General features: G+C 51.1%; 1 protein-coding gene across 5 annotated transcripts; it reads left to right on the top strand.

Annotated features, from left to right (window-relative positions):
* Positions 1 to 863: 863 nt before the first annotated feature.
* Positions 864 to 13,409, top strand: LPAR5 (lysophosphatidic acid receptor 5). 5 transcript variants are annotated; one of them, XM_047866311.1, is made up of 4 exons: positions 864 to 1,579; positions 3,260 to 3,399; positions 3,975 to 4,147; positions 9,772 to 13,409. In XM_047866311.1, exon 4 carries the CDS (start codon positions 9,982 to 9,984, stop codon positions 11,101 to 11,103), a length of 1,122 nt encoding a protein of 373 aa, XP_047722267.1. In that variant the 5' UTR covers positions 864 to 1,579; positions 3,260 to 3,399; positions 3,975 to 4,147; positions 9,772 to 9,981; the 3' UTR covers positions 11,104 to 13,409. The 5 variants fall into 5 exon arrangements, with proteins under 5 accessions (XP_047722267.1, XP_047722268.1, XP_047722269.1 ...); XM_047866312.1 differs by having other exon boundaries at positions 3,260 to 3,409; XM_047866313.1 differs by lacking the exon at positions 3,975 to 4,147.
* Positions 13,410 to 14,946: the final 1,537 nt, after the last annotated feature.

Raw genomic sequence — 14,946 nt, 5'->3', positions numbered from 1 at the left:
CTCATGAATGGTACTCAAAGAAGTAGCCATATTCCCGGAGAAGACCTAAGAAGTCAGGAAGTTGGATTGAAGAAGGAAGGCCATGACTGGGGTCTGAGGGGTTGTGTGGGCCATGCGGGCATGTGTCTTCATTTCTGAAGTCCATGACCACAGATGAGTATGGGCTTGTCCCTCTGGAGGATAAAGGCCAGACCCTGACTGAGATAATGTCCCCGGGGGTGGGGGTGGGGGGACAACCCCAGGGAAGTAGGGCAGAACTTACATTTTATCAAGAGAGAGGAAACAGCTGGGGCGGGGAGCTCAGGAAACGCTTGATTTCACATCCAGTGATGGGCCAGATGGTCTGAAGGTTGAGGTGGTCACATTTTGACAATATACATTGAAATGTGACTCCAGCATTGGCCTTTAATAACTTGGGATCTCCCAAAATGTGTTCTAGGGACACGTATGTTTGAGAACCTGTATAGTCTCTCCTTCTACAGGAGCACCGTGATTAAGAACATTAAAAAAAATTGGGGAACCTGGGTGGCTCACTTGGTTGAGCATCTAACTCTTGGTTTCAGCTCAGGTCATGATCTCACGGTTTGTGAGTTTGAGCCCCGCGTCAGGCTCCATGCTGACAGCTCAGAGTCAGCTTGAGATTCTCTTCTCTCCCTCTCTCTCTCCGCCTCTCCCCTGCTCACTCTCTCTGTCTCTCTCTCTCTCTCTCAAAACAAATAAATACACTTTTTAAAAAATTAAAAAAAACAAAAACAAAAAAAGCCCCAACTTGTTTATTAACAGAAAAGTTAAAATGCACAAAAATATAGTATAATGCCCCCCATGCACCTTCATCCGCTTCAATTATGAACACATGGTCAATCTTTTAATGGTATGTTAAAGGCTCTGAGAAGCCCTGTAACAGAGAAACCTGTTCAGTCTGGTGTGTCTCAGACTTATTTGACTACGACATCCTTTTTCACCTACCACTCAAAAACTTTAACTTGTTTTTGTGTATTGAGCACGGACAACATGCCTAGCCTTGTTGATACAGAAGACAAGGGGCTCAACCAGAGGGCACAGAGATGAGGGACTGTCCCCCAGCCCTCAGAGCTCACAGCCTGAGGGAGCCAGACAGAAGCAGGGCGGAATGGCCCTGGGCAGGGTGGGGGATGGCCATGAGTGGATAGAGCGAAACCGCCTGCTGGAACCCAAAAGAGAAAGAGACACCCAGGGGGAACTGGTGAGTACAGTGAGAGGTTGGTGGGTTAGTCATCTAGCATCAGTGAGTGGGTGTGCCAGTTAAGCTTCCCGGAAGCTAGGGAGTGTGTGAGCAATGGGTGGGGGGAATCATTAATAGGCAAGGGTTGGGGCTGGATTAAGTACCATTCTCTGCTGGGATTTCTTCTCTGGCCACCTCAGAAGGCCACTGAGGGCGCTGCTTCCTCTCTCTCCCGATCCCGTGTGTGGGGTTGGGTGAGTGCAAGGAGCTGGGACCTGCTGAGATCTGCCAGGAGAGTGTGTCCCCACCCACCTCAGGAGCAGGTCCTACCAGCCCAGCCCAGCTCAGAGCAGGCAGCGGAAGCCACAGGGAACACAGGTATGGGGGTGTCACGGGGCAGGGGGGGAGGGGGTTGAACCTCGTAGGGGGCATGATGGGGAGCATCCCTCCTTCAGAGTGGGGTTTGTGGGTGGGATGGAGATGAGGGTGGGCCATGGGCCCTGGAAAACCTCTTTGAGTAGAGTAAAAAGCTAAAAGGGGCAGCCTCAGGCAGACAGGCCTTTTGGGGCCAAGCCAAGGGAGACAGCCACCACGCTTGGCACACCCAGGAGTGCCCCCTCTGAAGTCTGAAGCCCCTACACTGGGGCATCTTGGGGGAGATGTGACCTCCCCTTCACACTTTAGGTCCCCACCATTATGCTGAACATTGGGCTTCCCACGGCCACTTAGGAGGGCTCTCTGGTGGGGGGCGTCCAGCCCTTCCCCACCCTCAGATAACTTAACCCCCCACTCACCCTCCGAGGCCGGGCCCTCTGCTAGATGACAATGAACTCATCTTATCGGACTCCACTAATGGGCTCACTGGCACAGATGTGTTCTCCTAGTTATCCTTCCCAGCTAACCAAGGTGCATTTTAATGGGGCTTTGAGAAACACCACCTTAACCCGGTGCACTCGTCTTCTATATGAGAAGATTAGATGAGATGGTCTCTAATGTCCCTAGAATTCTGATAGAATGTGACTCATGAGTGGCATGAAGGGGATGAAATTTCAGATATTGAGCACAGGTGGGGGAAATATTTGAGGGTCGGCAAGGCCTTATGATACCCTCGTATCATACTACTAAGGGCAACTGCCTACCTATTACCTGTGTTTGGGGGGGGGACCTCCCACCAGGTTGTATCTTGAGCTCCTTTTAGGCCGAGTAAGTCTTAGATCCAGGGGGAGATGGAGGTAAGGATTGGGGGGAAAATAGAAACTCACTCATACCTGTAAGCCTCACTTCCCGGGAGGCACCAGAGCCCAGCTCCTGCTGTTTCTGCCTAAGGCTGTCAGCCCTCTCTAGCCTGCTGCCCTCTAGCCTGTGCCCCAGCCACATAGACGCCTTGTATGCCCGGGCACCCGGAGAAGGAGGGGAGGGGGAAAGCCGGGGTGCACAAATGCCTCCCGAGGTCAGAGCAAGGTCAAAGATGCCCAAGGGCTCCAGATTTCTCTGAGGGGGCAGGATCCAACCAGCCCCCAAAGCAAGGGTAAGATGCATATAGACTACTCCGAGTGTAGGGCCGTATAGGGCTGAGCCGGTCTGAGTGACTTCTCCGGATTATAACTTTATTTCCTGTTTTTCCAGCTCTTGAAAGCAGGGTGGAGGGAGATGTGCAGGTAGCGAGGTGACATCCACACACAGGGGGAAACGAATTACTGAGCTGTAGGCCACCTTTGCTTTCTGCTGCTTCCCAGTGAAGAATGGGAGACAGGAGGTCAGAATACCCAGGGAGGGGGAGAAGACGTGGCTGAGAATGATATCAGATGGGGAAGCCAGGGGTGGGGGGGGTGAGGGGGGAGCGGGGGGGGGGAGCAGGGGGGTGGAAGGCTGGAGCAAGAATTTAGGCTGGAGAAAGCAGAGCAGGCCTGGAACAGGAGGAGGGAGGATGGAAAGAGGACCCAACTCCCCCCTGGAGGCCTGTGCCTGAGGCTCTTCTCCTTGAGAAGAATGTGGCCCCTCGGGTAGGAAGAGACTGTCCACTGAGCCTGGTGACACTGTACTATCTCCACACCACAGACCCCTCAGATGAGCATGATTCATCTGTGTCCTCCAAGAAGCTCCAGGACAGAGCTTTTCACAAAGCCTTCAGACTTTGTTAAGCTTCTGCTGGAGGCTCCAGCATAGTTTGGACCCGTTGGAGGAGCGCGAACATTCAGGTAGTAAGAGGTATAATTTACAATTAAGCCTGTCTGTGGGTAAAGGGTACATCCTCCTACTGCTGCCTGCACACAACAGCAGAAGTGGACTTAGCCGACAGGATGGTCAGAACCCACACCGTGTAGGGGTGGGACACACTGGCTGGCCATGACTCCCAGCTGTGGCCTCTGGTATCGAAAATGAGGTTTGGGGCTATTCTAGAACGGATCTTCCGGGGCAAGGAGGAGGAGATCTGAGATTCCTTCTTTTCGAACTTCTGGAGGATGTGAATTACTAAAAAGAGGAGACAGAGAGAGCAAGGCATTTGGTGGATATGCAAGAGGGACAAGGGGGGTGCGCACGGGGAGTGTGGCGGACAGGAGGAGTCTGGACAAAGAGGAGTTATTTCTCTTCCCTGCCCTGCCCCCATCACTGTCTGGGATCACCTATTCCTTTCTCTTCAGCCCTCTCTGCATGGCTGGTCAGGCGCCAGAAGGGTGGATAGCACGGGCAGGTTGCGTGGAGAACAGGGAGGAATGGCCATGACCTAGCCTCCTGCCCATTTTGACTCACATTCTCACTTCCTGCCTGGCAGAAAATAGCTCTGCCCCTCTGGCTTATCTCAGCAAAGAGCAGCGCCCAGCCCAGCTCAGAGGGCAATGGAACAGGTCCAAGAGGACTAGAGGACCTAAGGAACCTGGGCCTTGGATGTGCCCACGGGAAGCTGAAAGAGACCGAGGGAGGAGGAAAGTGGCCGTCCACGCTCTGGTGTGTGAGTGGTGTGGAGGGCGGGTGGTGTGGAATGGCCAGTTCCTGGGGCCTCCATATGCAGGGTCCCTTTTTGCCCCTCAGTGTCTTGGCCCTGGGATCTATTTGTGCACCTCTGCATGGGTATGTGCTCCTGAGGCTGCCTGACTCTGTACGTCTGGATGTGTAAGAATATTGTCCCTAAGGCAAGGGCTGGGTCTACTCTTCCTCCTCTGGCCCAGTTGTCTGTGCCTCCACACATGCACATACTTGTGTGGGAGAGGGTGTGGGCGTATAGTGATTTGTATGTTACGAGGGATCTCGTATGCACGTCTCCTAGTGTACCTACACCTCTCTGTGTCCTTGGCACATGCACGTGTGCGTAGTGGTATGCTTGTTACCACATCCGTGCGTGTTGAGGTTACTAAGATTATGTGGGCCTCCCAGTCCCTCCTCCTCTCTGGTGAAACGGAGCCCCAGTGTTCATTTTTTTCTGGGGCAGCTGCTGTTTTTGCTTCCTACGTTTCCCCCACAACCTGACCTCTTTCTCAAGGCAGGACTGGGGAGAGATCCTGGGGCTGCCCCTCCCCCCCCCAGCTAGAGCCCTCCTTCCATTTCCTGTTTGCCTTCTTTTTGGCAGTTTTTCCCATCTTTGCCATCTGGCCTGGCACTGTGCCCATTCAGCTCCACTGACAGGAGCCCCAGGGAAGCAGGCAGATGGGGTGGGGACCAGGGCAGGGCCTGGCAGCCTCTCAACACCCAGCTTGGGCCATTGTGTGTGTGTGTCTGTTAGAAAGGGGTGACTTTTTGACAGAAAGGACTTCTCCACTTTGGAATTCAGTAACGAAGGCATAACCATCTGCTTTATGGGTCTCTAACTGTACCTTTATTTTATTTTAATTTTTTAATGTTTATTTATTATTGAGAGACAGAGAGACACAGAGTGTGAGCAGGGGAGGCGTAGAGAGAGGGGGAGACATAGAATCTGAAGTAGGCTCCAGGCTCTGAGCTGTCAGCACAGAGCCCGACGCGGGGCTCGAACCCACAAACTGCGAGATCATGACATCATGACCTGAGCCGAAGTTGGTAGCTTAACCAACTGAGCCACCCAGGCACCCCTCTAACTGTACCTTTAAGCAGAAGCTCACCTAGTACCTTATGGTCTCTTTAACATTGTAACTTTATTGACAGAAATACTTGGGATTCTTGGAAAATAATTACTCATTCACTCATTCATTGTCAGGCATGTGCCTCCCAGTTGTAAGAAGCTATTGATTCTTCAAGCAATGGTTCAGAATGATAAAGTGTTACTGTAGTTATAGTGTAAACTGTTTTTGAAATTTTAATGCAGGCTCTTCCCGAACAGGCCTTTTAGGGGACATGGTCCTTTACTAAGTGAGTTAGACACCTGGACAAGATAGGAGTGTGATAAGAAGCGGTTGACCGACTGATTGATACAAAAGATATTGCAGCAAGATTACAGGATGGGTGGACATTGGGGGTGGGGGCAGATTTCCTTCCAGGGGGCCAATGAATGTCACAAGGGCCTGCTAAGCAGAGACTGAAGTGTGAGTGAGCTTGGGAATAAAGCGATGGAAGATAGGGCCCCACCCAATGACCTTACCATCTAGGTGGGGATAATGGAATCAAATAAACACACATAAAACAACCGGAGGAGTTCAAGGCAGCAAACTAAGTGCTTAAGTAGGTAAGAGGACATCCTAAGGAGGGGCACACTTGTGTGTGTGTGTGTGAAAACAAGAGGACTCTGTTACCAGTGTTTGAAAGTCGAGAAAAAGTGGGCTATTAAAAAGAATATATTGCACTTGGACAAATAAGGACGTAAACACTATTTGTGGGCACAGATTTCTTTTTTCTTTTTCTTTTTTTTTTTAAATTTTTTTTTTCAACGTTTATTTATTTTTGGGACAGAGAGAGACAGAGCATGAACGGGGGAGGGGCAGAGAGAGAGGGAGACACAGAATCGGAAACAGGCTCCAGGCTCTGAGCCATCAGCCCAGAGCCTGACGCGGGGCTCGAACTCACGGACCGCGAGATCGTGACCTGGCTGAAGTCGGACGCTTAACCGACTGCGCCACCCAGGCGCCCCAATGTTTATTCATTTTTAGAGAGACAGCATGAGCAGGGAAGGAGGCAGAGATAGAGAGGAGGACAGAGGATCCGAAGCGGGCTCTTGCGCTGACAGCAGCGAGCCCGACTTGGGGCTCAAACCCACGAACTGCGAGAGCATGACCTGAGCTGAAGTTGGACCCTCTGCTGGCTGAGCCCCCTGGGCGCCCCTATGGGCACAGATTTCTCATGGGCTAAGAGACCAAGTGCTCCGTGCAACATGCGTCTTCACATCCAACCATCCACTCTTGTTGCAAGCAGCGGGGCAGCTTGGAGCTGGGTTGGAATCCTGAGTTTGAATGCCAACCGGAGCTCTAGAGCTTCTGTTTCCTTTCCCATAAAAATCAGGATGAACCCCTAGCTCAAAGGACTGTTGGAAGGAATAAAGACGAGGCGCCTAAAATACCCCGGGATGTGGCGGATGGTCAGTAAATGATCGCTAGCAATTTTCACGCAACATGTATTGAGGTAGTGGCTCGGACTACATACAACGATGACTAAGGCCCAGTCCTCAGCCCCTCCCTCCAAGAGCTCACAGTCTAGTGGGAGGGGCAGACCAAGAACAGCTAATTACAATACAGGTGGGACACCCAAGGGAAACCTGTGCGCAGAGTGGAAGCACCTGTGAGGGAACTACAGCTGCCCTGTGGGGAGGGAGGGAGTCAGGCAAGGCTTTCCGGAGTCCTAAGAAATGATTGACTTTGCCAGCTGGGGAATGGGAGGCAGAGCACGTGCAAAAGGCATGTGCCCAATTATCATTAGCTTGGTGTGACCAGAGCAAAGAAGCATGGAAGGGGGGGGGGGGCATGGGTCAGGGAAAGAGTCTCATTTCATTTGCCTTTCTGTGTGTTTCATCCCCCTGTAGTATTATTTTCATTGTTGAAATGGGTATTTTGCAGAGGAAACGTTTATTTCCTTTATTCTACGAGACCTCTCACAAGTCTTAAACTGCTGGTAGTCATAGTTGGGGGGAGAACAAATGAGCAAAAAACCCACAAGAAAACTCTTAGAGTCAGGTTTACAACTTGGTTCCATGCAGGAAGTTAAGCAGTTCCAGGGCTCGTGGCTGGCTCAGTTGGTGGAGCAGGAGACTCTTGATCTCGGGGCTGTGAGTTTGAGCCCATGTTGGGTGTAGAGATTACTTAAAAATAAAATCTTAAAAAAAAAAAGAATTTAAGCAGTTTCTTTTGAAAGGAATAAATCCAGTATCTTGGAATAATGGCTCAGGGTCTCCAGATGACCCTGCTCCCTCAGATGGCATGTGGACCCCACGTTCACAGCATTATTCACAATAGCCAAAACGTATAAAATTCCAAGTAACCATTGCCAGATGAATAGATTAAAAACAATTTATGCATATATTATTCCGCTATTAAAAAAAAGATTGCAATTCTGATACATACTACAACATGGATGGACTTTGAAAACTTTATGTGAAGTGAAATAAGCCAGACAGAAAAGGACAGATACTATATGATTCCACTCATATGAGGAACCTAGGATAGGCAAATTCAACACCAAAATACCAAGTAATCTATTTTTAAAAATGGGCAGAGGACCTGAGTAGACACGTTTCCAAAGAAGACATACGGATGGCCAGTGGACACATGAAAAGATGCTCCACGTCGCTCATCATCAGGGAAATGCAAGTCAATCTCAAAACAATGTGATATCACCTTACATTTGTCAGAATGGCTGGTATCAAAAAGACAAGAAATAAGAAATTCTGGCGAGAACGTGGGGAAAAAGGAACCCTCTTGCATTGTTAGTGGGAATGTAAATTGGTCCAGCCACTCTGGAAAAGAATATGGAGGTTCCTCAAGTAATTAAAAATAATTTACCGTATAATCCAGTAATTCCACTGCTGGGTATTTACCCAAAGAAAATGAAAACACTATTTCAAATAGAGTAGGCAAATTCCTGGAGACAGAAAGTAGAATAGAGGTTACCAGGAGCTGGAGAGAGTGTGAGGAGAGAATAGGCAGTTGTTATTTAATGGGTATAGAGTGGTTTGGGATGATGAAAAAGTTCTGGAAATAGCAGTGACGATCACGCATCATTGTGAGTGTACTTAATGTCACTGAATTGTATACTTAAAGACAGTTAAAATGGTAATTTTGAAGTTCTGTGTATTTCAGCCCCCCGCCCAAAAGATGGCATTTGGGGGTTAAAGATGGAGGAGTAGCTTCTGTGGCATTAGGACATTAAGGAGGATGGGATCCTGTGACCATGTCCTGTCCCTCTGACTCCTCTACCTCCTGGCCATATCCGTTGTCCACCAGCTTTTGCCTGAGCACTGTGGCTGCTGTGGTCTGCTCTCTCCAGCAGCCTCGGCAATGCCCTCGGTACCTCCTCGCCCCACTGTCACGCTTTCTGGACTTAGGGTCCCCTCTGAACCCTCATTAAAACAACACCTTCTGGGGCACCTGTGTGGCTCAGTTGGCTAAGTGTCTGACTTCAGCTCAGGTCATGATCTCGCAGTTCATGAGTTCGAGCCCCACACTGGGCTCTGCTGCTCTCTGCCTGCTTCGGATCCTCTGTCTCGCTCTCTGCCCCTCCCCCACTTGCTCTCTCCCTCTTTCTCTCTCTCTCATAGATAAAATAAACTTAAACAACCCCCCCCCCAAAAAAACAAACAAAAACAAACATCCATCCATCACAGACCCCATTTGGGAAGCTCCCTAGTCAGATCCTCCAGGGAACACTTGGAAAAGTACAACCTTCCCCTGCCTGGCAGGACCATGCTGATGTGCGATCCGCCTTTGAGAGCCCTTTGTGTTATTATCCCCAGTTTACGGATGAAAAAACTGAGAGAGGTCCCACAAGCTGAACCTCTGACCACAAACCCAGCGTACACAGGAGCAACTGTGATGTAATGAGTGAGGCTCAGGATTTTGTACTGCACTGGGGAGTTTGAACTTTATTCTTTAGATAACTGGGAGCCAGCAGAGCTGGGGAGTTCCAGGGGAGGTGCTCCATCATAATTCTCACCATCTGACATAATACCTATTTACTTGCACTTTATTATGTCTCCCCTCAATGGAATGTAAGGCAGATGGGGGCAAGCGAGGCCTTCATTTTGTTCAGTGCTTTGAACAGGCCTGGAACCTTCTAAAGGCTCAGTAAACATCTGTAGAAGACAGAAAGGAAGGGAGCAATGTTATTTGATAATAACAGCAACCTGTGCACTTTACACATATCTCATTTCATCTAACAACCTCATGACGTAAGGGACCCCCTCTTTTTCCCCCCAGGTAAGGAAAATGAGAGATTAAGTCACCTTTCTGAGGACAAAGCTAGGCAAGCTGGCAAAACCAGGATTTAAACCCTGGCAGTCTGATTCCAGAGCCTGGGCATTTAACACTGTGCTACACAGCCTTCCTGCAGAAAGCTATTCTGGCCGGATGGAAGGTGGGGGAAAGACCCAAGAGGCCAGCCAAGTTAGCTAGATAAACATTTGTGACTTCTACCCTGTCTTTGCATACTCTTGACTTTGGCTTCCCTTGCTATTCCAGGTCTCCACTGCTGATGAAGCTGTGACCCAAAGCATCCAACCCCTGGCAGCCATCTGCTTCGCAGCCATAGCCCACATTCCCATGCCCTGCTTGCTTTGGGGCTCTCTCTCTGTGAGGCCTCCAGGCCCCGCCCTGGAGATGAACGCGATGCCAGGGTCCTAGTGTGCCTCATGATGCCCCCAGCCTAGCTCCTCCCCACACTTCGGTACGATGTTGCCCAACTCTACCAACAGTTCTGTTCCCCCTGCCAACGGTTCTGTTCCCCCGTGCCCCGACTACCGGCCCACCCACCGCCTGCACATGGTGGCCTACAGCCTGGTGCTGGCCGCAGGGCTCCCCCTCAACGCGCTGGCTCTCTGGGTCTTCCTGCGCGCGCTGCGCGTGCACTCCGTCGTGAGCGTGTACATGTGCAACCTGGCGGCCAGCGACCTGCTCTTCACCCTCTCGCTGCCCGTGCGCATCTCCTACTACGCCCTGCACTACTGGCCCTTCTCCGACCTCCTGTGCCAGACAGCGGGCGCCATCTTCCAGACGAACATGTACGGCAGCTGCATCTTCCTGACTCTCATCAACGTGGACCGCTACGCGGCCATCGTGCACCCGCTGCGGCTGCGCCACCTGCGGCGGCCCCGCGTGGCGCGGCTGCTCTGCCTGGGAGTGTGGGCGCTCATCCTCGTGTTCGCCGTGCCCACCGTCCTGGTGCACAGGCCCTCGTCCTGCAGCTACGGCGGCGGCCAGGTGCGCCTGTGCTTCGAGAGCTTCGGCGACAGGCTGTGGAAGGGCGGGCTGCTGCCGCTCGTGCTGCTGGCCGAGGCGCTGGGCTTCCTGCTGCCCCTGGTGGCGGTGCTCTACTCGTCGGGCCGGGTCTTCTGGACCCTGGCGCGGCCCGACGCCACGCAGAGCCAGCGGCGGCGGAAGACCGTGCGCCTCCTGCTGGCCAACCTCGTCATCTTCCTGCTGTGCTTCGTGCCCTACAACGCCACGCTGGCGGTGTACGGGCTGCTGCGGGGCAACCTGGTGGCGGCGAACAGCAAGGTCTGCGATCGGGTGCGCGGGGTGCTGATGGTGATGGTGCTGTTGGCCGGCGCCAACTGCGTGCTAGACCCTCTGGTGTATTACTTCAGCGCCGAGGGTTTCCGCAACACCCTGCGAGGCCTGGGCACTCCGAACCGCGCCAGGACCTTGGCCACCAACGGGGCTCAGGGGGCGCTCGCCGAACAGCCCACTGAGACCACTTGCATCACCACCCCGGCTACCGCCGAACAGGGGCTGCTCAGGCCCTCCAACGTGGGGACACCCTTAACCCAGCTCCCCGAGGACTCGGCCCTCTGACAGCCCATCATGCCTTCGCGCGGTCACCCCCACCTCTCACCCCCTCGCCGCTGACACGCATTAGGGTGTGTACACGAGGGAAGTGGATTGGGCACTTGGGACTTCTGGAAGGCAACTCCTGCCCAGAAATGCAGAAAAGAACAAAGTGTGGGGAGCCTGGGAAGGAGGAGCGCTGTGCTAATGGCCTTCTTTAATTTGGTGGTGATGGTGAGCCTGAGGCCGACCCCTTCCCCAGTCCCTAGGAAGTGAAGCTGTGAGCTTTCCCAATGCAGAGGCAGATGACTGGATGGCATGCCCTTGGCGTGGTCATGAAGCACTCTTGAGAGCTGGGAGATGGAGCAGAAAGTGGGTGTCTTGGATTTACAGCCACCACAGTAGTCTTAGGACCTCAGGTGCCACCCACCCTCATTTCCACCTGGGCTTCCCTTTCCCAGAACTTCCCTTGCCGAGTAAACTCAACGATATGGAGTTTAATGGATACAGACAGAATTGGTTTCCTTCTCGGTTAGTGACTTGTAACAATTTGGACCTGGCACCCAAAGTGGGGTGGTCGGGGGCAGGACAAAACTGTGCGTTGGAGGGTATTTTTTCCCCCAGATCCAGTCCCTGTAGCCCTTTTCACCTGTCTCTGTCCACCCCACACCGCTTTTGAGACTGCCTCCACTCTAGGTCCTAAATTCTCTCTCTCTGCCTCTGGTGCATCATCTAGAATTAAGGAGAAAATTCTTTGTACTAAAGTAGCAGTTCTTAAACTTTGTTCCCAGACCCTTTAACAACTCAAGGATTCCAAAGGGCTTTTGCTTGCACTTTATTCTTTTGAGACTTAACCATAACAGAAATTAGAACTCACGAGTGTTAACGACAGAAACACACAAGCACACTTTCCATTAGCTGTGAGAGCAATAATGTCATCACATTTCATGAAGCCTCTGGAAAACTCCACTGTATACCTGTGAGAGATGAGAATGCAAAGAACAAATGACATGGTGGGAGAAGCAGGATTCCAAAAATAACTTTGACCTTGTGGACATCCTTAAAGAGCCAGTATCAGAGCTCACGTGTAACTTCTTCCCAGGGCATATACATACATTGTTTTTTATTACTACCAGGGACAGGGCAATACTTGGGCAAATCAATTGCTAATTGTAGTCCAGAAGGCTTGAGGGTTTGCAGGGGGTAGGTGGGAGTTGCACACCCAGTGTAACACCACCCTGGACTTCCTGGAGCGGCAGCCCTGAGGTGGGGGTGAACTAGTCACACACTCTGAGGAGGGGCAGGGCTCCTCTCTCCTTGGGAAGGGAAAAAGGAACTATTGCCACAGCCAGGAAAGAACTTTCCAGCGAAAAAAGAGTGCAATGGGAGGACAGGAATAGGCTGGCTGTTCTTTGCAAGCTGGAGGCAAGGGACATGGAAGACTGGTTCATGGGCCACCTACTGTTTTCTTCCCTCTTTACAGGAGTTGGGCTGGGAGGGGTTGCAGAGTTGGCATCTTGAGACTCTGTAACTGAGGAAGTTGCTGCCATGCGTGTGTCCTGTATGCATTTCTGTCTCTGTGTCTCTCAATGATGTATGTTTCTGTGTGTGGGAGGGGGGAAAGAGAGATGGAGAGAGAGAGATAGAGATTGAGAGAGACAGATTGACAGTGTCAGGGTTTTCCTGTGTGTGTCTCTGTGTGTTTTAGTTTGGAGCAAGCCTTTTGTGTGTCTTTAAGCGAGTGCTTCAGATGGTGATTTACAAGGGTAAAATGACCCCTGGTGGCCAAAGCAGAGAAGTGACCCAGATTCCTCAGTGATCGCTTTCAAGTAGAGCCTTCCACCATCAGGTGCGAAGATACAGCCCTGGGCCAGGCCCTCTGGTTCTCTAGAAGAGGCCTGATGGTTAGCACCTGACCCATCTTGTTCATCCTTAGAGTTCAAGACCCATGCCCTCCCAGCCCTGGGAGCATCAAACGTGGTTGTATTCCAAAGTCTCAGAACTTTGCCCTACCCAACCGAACTGGATTGAACACAGTTGTTAAAAATTACTTGAGTATTTTTATATTCTGATATGTGAATGGATTCCAAAGTACCAAAAATTCACATAGCAAGCATCTAACATTCTATATAATTTACTTATTTATTTTTATAATTTTTATAGTTTCTTGTCTGTTTCCCCGCCCCTTCCCCCCCCCCCCCCCCACCCCAGGTATGATGTAAGGTCCCTGGAGGCAGGGATTTTGGTTTGCTTGGTTCTTTGATGTATCTCCAGCATCTAGAACAGCTCCTGGCACAAAAAAAGTGCTCAATAAATACTTGTTGAATGATAAACAGTTGAATTTTGGTGTGGAGTAGTTTATTATCTAGTGGGGGAGCATAGACAAGTCAATAACTGCCATTCAAGATACAAGATTCAAGAGTGGGGAGTCAGGTGTTGGCAGTTAATTTAGTTGGCAGTGGGAAGCCCGTAAAGGTTCCTGAGTGGGGTTTTGCTCATTCTGGCAAACAGTGTGGGATAAATTGTAGGGAAGTGAGGAGGGGAATCTAAAGGGAAAGGAAGACGGGTCAGACTGCTGTTAAAATTGTCGAAGAGAAGTGTGACCATAGCCTGTGGAGGTGGATGGAAATGGGTCCTCTCCAGTGTGAAATCTCGGGTGTCTAAGTTCTGGTGGACTGTTTCCCCATATTCAGCACATCCAAAGAGTTTCTATCATGAGTACAGAGACGCAAGACTAGATTAAGGAGATGTGGCAGGCAGAGGAGGAATGAACAGAAGAACCTGACAAGTAACAGGCTGGGGAAGTTTAAGAAGACCCGTAGCCACTGCCATTTTCACAGAATTCTCCAATTACTGAGTGCGCAGTAGGATGGAGGTGACACGTGGGGAAATCCAGAGAGAGCCCTCACCCCACGTCCTAGAGTCACCCTTTTTGAGGTTTAGGAAAGTCCAAACGAGGAAAATGAGAACATCCTAGGTGGAGAGAGAGGAGCATTAACAAGTTTTAAAAATACTTGCGAGGATCCCAGTGTAGTGCTTATTATTATATTATTATTTAGTGATTGAGAATTACAATAACCCTGTGAGGGACGATTATTATCCCCATTTCACAAACAAAACGTCCTAAAGAAGCTTCAGTCTGAAGGTCACACACCCAGGAAGAGGCACAGTATCCATTTGGCTCCCAAACTCCTACTCTTTGCAGTACATCCACTGTCTCTCCCCTTTCTCGGGCTTCCCACCTTCTCATGGCTCTGTCACATCCACCCTCCCTGGGTTCCTTACTCCTCCTTCCCTCCTCATGCAGGCCACCTCTCTTGATGACTTCTCTCCCCCTGAATCTGCTGTATCATCTCTGCTCCCTCTTCCCGCTACTTCCTCCCTGCTCCTAACCCACTCACCCTCCAGCACACCTTCCCCCTCCCCCTCCCCCTCCCCCTCCCCTTGCCTCAGATTCAGGTGCAGAACACAACACGGCTGTGTCAGTGCAGAGAACTGGACTCGTTCAGGGTTCCAGTTGTGCTGAGCCCTGAGATACATCCCATCGAGGCTTCAGAAGGGAGTAGCAAGTTGGTGGAACACCCAGGCAGGATGGCCGTGACTCCCCTCCCCCAGCCAGGAGGTACCCAACATCTCCAAGGCAGCACTCTTGATTGCCTGCCAACTAAGCTGAAGAGGGGACCTCCCCCTGGTTCTCCTCAAAGTCGGCCTCCTCTGTTGGATGGTCCCTCCACAGGGTGAGAGTAGGTGGGAGTAGACACACAATCATTGGTCTTGAAATAAAACAAATTCAGGAGAATCACAGCCAAGGTAAGGGGTACCAAAGGGGCAGAGAGGCTTCTCTCTCAGCCCTGAAAGATCTTGAGGAAA

The sequence above is a fragment of the Prionailurus viverrinus genome, chromosome B4, assembly GCF_022837055.1.
Source record: "Prionailurus viverrinus isolate Anna chromosome B4, UM_Priviv_1.0, whole genome shotgun sequence".
Classification (NCBI taxonomy): domain Eukaryota; kingdom Metazoa; phylum Chordata; class Mammalia; order Carnivora; family Felidae; genus Prionailurus; species Prionailurus viverrinus.
The sequence above is the reverse complement of the archived record's forward strand: the minus strand, read 5'-3'. Positions and strand labels throughout refer to the sequence as shown.